The sequence below is a fragment of the Gracilinanus agilis genome, chromosome 1 (genome assembly GCF_016433145.1).
Source record: "Gracilinanus agilis isolate LMUSP501 chromosome 1, AgileGrace, whole genome shotgun sequence".
Lineage (NCBI taxonomy): Eukaryota > Metazoa > Chordata > Mammalia > Didelphimorphia > Didelphidae > Gracilinanus > Gracilinanus agilis.
The window spans coordinates 708,255,536-708,263,318 of record NC_058130.1 but is presented as its reverse complement, the minus strand read 5'-3'; the positions used below and the strand labels follow the sequence as shown (position 1 = coordinate 708,263,318).

The 7,783-nt window shown below is 49.6% G+C and overlaps 2 protein-coding genes across 2 annotated transcripts in view; both read left to right on the top strand.

The window, feature by feature from the left end:
- The first annotated feature begins 573 nt into the window (after positions 1 to 573).
- On the top strand, positions 574 to 3,815 carry S1PR2 (sphingosine-1-phosphate receptor 2). The gene has a single exon (XM_044658377.1). The coding sequence runs from the start codon at positions 1,216 to 1,218 to the stop codon at positions 2,266 to 2,268; it is 1,053 nt and encodes a 350-aa protein (XP_044514312.1). The 5' UTR covers positions 574 to 1,215; the 3' UTR covers positions 2,269 to 3,815.
- Positions 3,816 to 7,535: 3,720 nt separating this feature from the next.
- Positions 7,536 to 7,783, top strand: part of LOC123256269 (DNA (cytosine-5)-methyltransferase 1-like) — a 55,886-nt gene continuing 55,638 nt past the window's right edge. Inside the window, exon 1 of the mRNA XM_044684925.1 lies at positions 7,536 to 7,780. Coding sequence (XP_044540860.1) covers positions 7,536 to 7,780 — 245 coding nt within the window. The remainder of the gene's footprint in view (positions 7,781 to 7,783) is intronic.

The following is a 7,783-nucleotide window of genomic DNA, read 5'->3' as shown; positions in this document are numbered from 1 at the left end:
TCAATCCACTGAGCTACCTAGCTGCCCCTAGAATAGCCTTTGAAAAGAACATGGGTGGCTGTTCCAGGGTTCAGCCTGGCTCTAGCCTCTCTTCTGCCCACCTGCAGTCATCCTGATGCTTATCATGGGGGTATTTAAGGTTATGAGGCTGTAACCCCAACTGGGAAATGATGGGGAGCAGGTAACAAAGGTGACCAGTAATAAGAGTGCTATTAGCCCAATATCACCCTGTCTCTGGCAGATAAGGGGCACCGTGGTCCATACTTCCACTGTGCAAAAGCCCAGACCTGGGTACTTTGGGAAGAGGATAAAGAGAAAGATCATATCTATAGGTAGCTCATAATTTTGGTGAGGACATTGAGTTTGGTAAAATACCCAGAGTACACAAAACAGCAAAAGACTATGTAAGTAGGGGGCAGCTGGGTAGCTCAGTGGATTGAGAGCCAGGCCTAGAGACTGGAGGTCCTAGGTTCAAATCTGACCTCAGACACTTCCCAGCTGTGTGACCCTGGGCAAGTCACTTGACCCCCATTGCCTACCCTTACCACTCTTTCGCCTATAAGTCAATACGCAGAAGTTAAGGGTTTAAAATAATAAAAAAAATAAAAATTAAAAAAAAAAAGACTATGTAAGTACTAATGGACATGGTACAGATTGAAGTCTATAGGGATTGAGGGAAAAGAGAAGAGGAATCAAGTATGGGTGTCCTGCAGGGTCAAACTTTGAACTAAGTTTTGATGGAAAGAGAACAGATGGGAAATGATGAGGAATGAAAGTTGAGAAGTGGAATTAAGTAAGATGCACATTTGGGGGATACTGAAAATCTGTCCTGGTCTGTTTGACCCCACCCTGAATCCCTTAGACCACATTTGGACCATGAGGATCTTCCCTGATGATGGGTCCCTGGGCAGAGTGTCTGGGAGCACAGGTCACTGTTCCTGGGGGCTGAGGGGAAGCGGGGATGTACCACGTCTACTCTCTGAGGCCAAGAACATGTCACCACTTATGACTTTGGGTAGCAAAAGCTAAAAGCAAAAGCCCTTCCCCATTCCCCTCACCCCCCAAGTTCCTTCAAGTTGCTGACTGATTTGTATTTTCTTTTCTCTAGCTCTCACAACCCCATGGCTTCAAGTGATTGCTGAGTCCCATCTGGCTTTTGGTGGGGGGGTGGGAGTAGGGTCTGGGACAACACCCCATCCCAGCTGGGGGCTGGCCATGGGCAGCCCTTATGAAGATTACCTGAATCCCGACAAGGTATTTGAACACTACAACTTCACCAAAGAGACTCTTGTAACCCCAGATACATCATCCCGTCAGGCTTTCTCTGTCTTCATTGTCCTGGTTTGCTGTGCCATCATCCTGGAGAACCTGCTGGTATTGGTGGCTGTTGCTCGGAACAGCAAGTTTCATTCAGCCATGTACTTGTTCCTGGGCAACTTGGCAGCCTCAGATCTGCTGGCTGGCGTAGCTTTTATGGCCAATACTCTGCTGTCCGGCCCCCGAACACTGCAGCTGACCCCTGTGTTCTGGTTTGCTCGAGAGGGCTCAGCCTTCATTGCACTTTCTGCCTCAGTCTTCAGCCTATTGGCCATTGCCATCGAGCGGCATGTGGCTATCACAAAAGTGAAGGTGTATGGTAGTGACAAGAGCTTCCGGATGTTGTTGTTGATTGGGGCTTGCTGGGTCATCTCCGTGGCCCTGGGGGGTCTACCCATCCTTGGTTGGAACTGCCTTGGTCATCTGGATGCCTGCTCTACAGTGCTGCCGCTCTACGCCAAGTCCTACGTGCTCTTTGTTGTGACTGTGTTCACTGCCATCTTGCTGGCCATAGTTGCCCTCTATGTACGCATCTACTGTGTGGTGCGTTCTAGCCATGCTGAGGTGGCTGTACCACATACCTTGGCATTGCTGAAGACAGTGACCATTGTGTTGGGTGTCTTCATTGTTTGTTGGCTGCCAGCCTTCATTGTACTCCTGCTGGACACCTCCTGCCCTGTCCGTGCCTGTCCCATACTCTACAAAGCCCACTACTTCTTTTTCTTTGCCATGTTCAATTCCCTGCTCAACCCTGTCATCTACACATGGCGAAGCAGGGACCTTCGGAGGGAGGTGTTTCGGCCCCTGTGCTGTTGGGAGCAGCGAGCCCAACAGGCCCGTGGAGGGACCCCAGGGCGCTGCCTCTTGCCCCTTCGAAGCTCAAGCTCCCTGGAGCGTGGCACGCAGATGCCCACATCACCTACATTTATGGAAGGAAACACAGTGGTGTGAAGGTGGTGTGTGTATGACTGTAGGCTCAGAAGGAGGTCTTCTTAGAGGGCATACTGGTAACTATGTGGGAGGAATGATTATTTGGGGCTGTTAGAACCCTCTGGAAGTCTGGGGATGAGAAGAGGGGCAAACTGCTCTTTCCCAAAGAACCTGATATTCTTTTTTTTTATTTTTATTTTTACTTTATTTTGAACTTGATGTTCTTTGGAATCCTGTGGATGAACTTGATGTTCAAGAGGTATGAGAGGCCAAGGCACTACCCCTGTAGACACCTTACCTTTCTCACTCCTACATACTTGTGCAAATATCTAATGCCTTTAATTTCCACCTTTATCTTCTAATTTCCAGAGGGTTCAGGGACTCTTCCCTCAGTGTTCTGCCAACTGTACAAGCCCGCAGCTTCCCCAAATCTTAACAGCTGACGACAGTTATACTCCTTCCTTTCCTCACCCAACCACATGCTGGGAAATCACAGGATGGGAAAGGGGAGGGCTAACGAGCCCCAGTTTTGTACTTCAGTGGCGAAGTACACTGTTGGAGGCGGAGACTAGATAGAGAAGGCACTGAGGCCCCAAAAACTTGATATGGAGGATTGGGGGAACAGGGTGGAGGCCAGTCTGATGAAGGTCTCCTCCCAGGAGCCAGGTTCCCCTGCAGAGGTCTTCTGGTCCCCCCACTGGCTAGATCAGTTTGGGGAATATTCCAGACACCGGAGATTAGGGTTCAAAAGAAGCTGGAGTTAACTCTTAGGAGGATTATATCCTACTCCCACCTTGGGCCCCAAGCTCTATCTTCCTTCCCCTAACCCAGTTTCCCTCCCTATCTATCCATCCTTTGTGAGGCCTCTAATCCTACCAGACCTGGCTTTTACCCAGTTCAAGTTATATTGAATGGGAGTTGGAAGAATAAAAGCCATAGGGCTGCTACCCCCCCCATCGTCACCTCCTCAGAGAAGACCTGGAGTCCTGTGGAGGAAAGGCAACCGAACGGTACAAATGAAAATGTATATTTATGTCTGAGTGCCTGTGCTTCAGGACGTGTATGTATATGTGTCTCCACTCCTCTCTCACCTCTCCACACCTTGTTTTTCCTCTGTGACTTATAGTTTGGATGTTCCACATTTTTGTTCCTCCGGTCTTTGTTGAAGTAACTCAAGGGGAGGGGGGAAGCAACCCTCTCCTTCCGGCCCTAATGCTTCATGTGGAATGACTTGGGAAGCCATTCCCATTGGAGGTGGGGAGGGGCAGGGATCTCACATGCTGCCTATTGTCTGCTAAGAGGGCAAATGGATCCTCATGGAACTCTTGAGAGGAGACTTTTTGTTGCCAAAGACAACTGCAATAAAGATAAAAGGAAGGGACAGTGACAGATCCCATTATATGTCTGCCTTCTTGGGAAATCCCACATGCCTCTCCCTTTCCTCTGACTCTGACCTTGGGCTGATTAAATGGTTCAGTTTGACTTCTCTCAGTGTCTCCACTTTCAGCACTGTCTTCTGCTTGGGTCCTGTTGACACCAAGGGTGGATAACACTTTTTTCCTCCAGGCTTTGAGGAGTATCCCCACAACCCCATTCAGGGGTTATTGGCTAAGCAGAAGAGGCCCCTCCTACCCTCAGCCTGCCTTTCTTCTCCATCTCCCCATTAGAGTTGTTGACTTGTTGACTCTGCTGCCCTAGAAACCCTCCTCTTCTCTTGCTCCTGCCAGGTCCCTCCCCATACTCCAAAGACTGGATCTCAGAGGCTTCTAAGAGCAAAAAGGCTTTAACAGACCCACCCACAGGGTTGTCCTTTGGATCAGGGTAGCCACCCCTTCTAAGAACGCCGTAATGATTTATTGATCCCCACCATTTACTGCTGTCCAGGGACTTTTCCATATGGTTTCATCAGCAAGACAGGGGAGTTGCATGGACATTCAAGAAAGTCAGGAACATCATGTTCTTAGGAGGCTGGTTGGACACATGTTGGGGCCACTCCCTGAAGAGACGGATTCCCTTCCCACTTCCTCACATTAGCAGAGCACCCCTCTAGGAGAAAGCTTTTGCCCTCTGAAGCAAGGGGGCTTCCCCTTCTGCCAAGGTCAGCTGAGGAGAACCCAGGTATCCAGGCACCCTCGTAGCACCCTCTCCAGCTACCAACACTGGCCATTATCTAAGGACAAAGAAGAGCAGTAGTCTTCTCCTCATCTACCACTACCACCACTACCATCACAACTCTTCCTCATTCCCACAGGAAGGCAAAAGCTACCAGTTGCACCCTAGACGCAGAAAAGCTCCAAATGCTATGGTTTGAGTTAATGGCTTCTCCAGGACCCCTCCTCAACCAGATCTCCTTTTTGGGTCCCAGGGAAACTCCTTTTTCTCCTTCCATTTACACTGGGCACAGAGTGGGCAGTTTCTAAGGGTAAACCATGGATTTCCTCTGCAGAATTCAGGTTAGATGGGATAGGGGTTGAGGAGGAGGGAGGGAGAAGAATAGTTCTCCAGGTCATGAATCTTTACCTCTTTGTTAACACTTAGCAACATATACCCAAAGACACTCAAGAAAGGTTCTTAGAAATATGTGGAAGGGAAAAAAAAGAGAGAAAACACATACATTCTTATTTCCAAGTATACCATATATAGGCTTAGGAAAAAAGGAGCCCCATAGTGTACTGCATACACAATGCTATTTTACACACATGGTACATTTAGGAAAAGAAGACCAGTACAAGTAGACACAAAAAGCGCCAAGTTTCAGGAAGACACTCACAGTCCCCTCTTAGCCTGACGCACTATCTAGACTAACCCCTCCTAGGGCCTCCCACCCCACATAAGGCCAGGAAAAAAGAGAGCTGAGAGACAATTTGTTTAGAAACTTGAGCTTTTGGCCAGAGGTATTAGGAGCAGCTCCTCCAGCGGACACAACCCTACATGGCATTTGGGTGGGGTTATGGTGCGGGAATTTTGAAGAGATGTTTAAATGTGGAGCCTGGATCACATTTTAAAATGGGCTATTGTGTTCTGTAGTTCCCCTCAATTTCTCCCACTGGAGAATGGCAGCAACATTGACCCAACTCCTACTGATGGAAAGGGCTTTTGGGGCCAACTTTCTTTAACCCAGAATTGCCCCAGTTTTTTGGAGGAAGGAGTGGTTCTCTTAAACCCAGCCCAGAATAAAGTGGGGAGCTGATTAGGCATACCAAATGTTCTAGAGAAAGTCTGTGACCACACCCTGTGTCATAGTTTGGGGATAGGTGAGAAAGCCTGAGCCTATCCCCCACCCCTCCATATACACACACCTCTTGAGCCTTCTCTGGGCCCCAGACAAGACTAGACTACCCAGTTTAGCAGGTAAGAAGGAGGTATTTCAGCTGACTTTTTCTGCTGCATTTCAGTGAGAGCCTCTTGGGGCATCAATTTATGCAAAACTCATCTCTATTGGTCAACTGAGTCAGTGGTGTGGGGACAAGGTCAGGCAAAAACCAAACCGACACTCGGAAAGTTAGTTTGTCTGGGTTCCGTCTTGGTTCTATTAGGCTGAGAAGGGGAGGTGCTGCAGTTCTGGGCCCCAGGACTTGTTTACATTTATCATCCTCTACCTTTGGGAGCCTGGTAAAGCTGCCAGTCTGAGTGGGTGACTAACACCACTGCATTGTCAGTGACTCAGCTTCACTGGTCTCCTGGCTGACTGACCACTGTTTCACTGGCAGTGTATGTTTCCTACTATGTCTGACCTTAGCTTGGCTGAGACTCAGATTTTCTACTGTTCCACTTCTGAACTCTGTCTCCACCCTTGGGAACATGGCAGGCGGTTATAATTGGGAACAGGAAGCATTGTTCAAAATGAAAACTCTGAGGCTTGCTTGAAGCCTTTTCTAGTTCTGTACCCTCTTTTCCAACTAGATGAAGCAGGGACAACCTTTCCAGGGTTAACTCAGTTACTGCCTAGAATGCCAGACTAATGGATAGCTTCCCTTCCTTTCCCTTCCTGATTAAGAGAAAAGGGATTGATTACAGGATGGGAGATTTCAGAGTTAAGCCCAGAGCTTTTGAAGAAATTAGGCCTAATAATAACACCTTGGGGACCCAGGTCAACCCTTCATCTTTGGGGTATTTTAGCTTATCAATATGTTTCCTACAGACCAGGTATCTTCCTCAACTACTGCTTTCCCCTTAGTAATTTTAGGAACCCTTAGCCACAGGTTTAACAGAATAGGGGGTAGATAACCAGTGGCAACAAGACTATGGGACCTGCTGACTCTTAGGTTTCCAGCATCATCACCCAGACAACAGGAACTAATGAATTGCACTGGCTGATTGATACTGACAGGTTGACATCCTAATAGGACAAAATGACCTTGATGCCTCGCCTCTGTTGTCTCCAAATGGAAGAGATGATCTCTAAGGTCTCTCCCAGCTCTAAATCCCAAGATTCTATGATGCTTACACTGACTGAATAAGACAGGTTGATTGATGCTAAACAGACACACTAACAGGTTAGGCTGACTGACAGGTAGTCAGAATGGATACTTAGTATTGATTCTAAAACCTGCTGATTGACACTGTCAGGCAATGGTTGACAGTTTGGTTCTCAGGGGGAGTGACTGTCAACACAGGGTGAGTGGCTGGACAAGACAGGCTGAGTGTTGAGTCCAGGGTTAACAAGACAATGCATGAGAATGCATGGCTGGAAAAGACCATTTGACTAGGCAGTGGTTGTCCAAACAGGCAGATTACAAAGTGCAGGGGCTGAGCATACAATTTGACTGCAGTCGGGGTTAACAAGACAGAATGAATGAATAGATAAGACCCGAAGGCAGAAGGACGTGGATGACCAAACAGGCTTACTGCAGACAGGGGCTAGGCAGACAGGCAGAGTTCAAGCAGGGGTTGAAAAGGCAGGCAGCAGTGGACAAGATTCAGTTTCCATCTACAGGCAGACTTGGGTCCCCAGTTTCTATCCTTCTCGGTAGTCATTGGGGTCTAATAGATGCCTCCCCCTTTCTCACTTCTTTTTGCCCCGGAGTTCCCGAGAGGTATGTTGGGCTAGTCCATTCCTTCTCCCCCTCCCACTTCGCGGCCGATGGTACAGGCCGCTCCGTTCTCCTCTCGGGCACCACGGGATGACACACACCGACCTCCTCCTCCCCACTCCTCCTGCATCGCCGCTTGGGGCGGGGCGCGAAGGGGACTGTGCCGGGAGGGGAGGAGAATCAGGGAGGGGGCGGAGGCTTTCATTCCCAATTTCTCCCCTCCACGACTTTACGTTTGGTACAGTCCTTCCCGGAATGGTCGCTCCTGCGCCCCCGCCCCGTCGTCTGCCAGCCGTCCCCCTCTCAGTTGGTACATCCTTCTCTGCTCCCCCTTCCCCCTCCCCTCTCGGCGGTTCTGGTTTCCGCGCGAAAAGCCGGCGGTCCGCGCGCGAGCCCCTGCGCAGCCGGAGCCGGCTCCCTTCCGCCCCCGGGCCCCGTTCCCCGCTCCACGCCCGGACACGCGAGATGCCTGCCCGCACTGGCCCGGCCCCGGTGGCCGCGCC

Coding starts and splice junctions, on each gene's coding strand:
- S1PR2 (XM_044658377.1), top strand. CDS start 1,216: ATGGGCAGCCCTTATGAAGATTACCTGAATCCCGACAAGGTATTTGAA.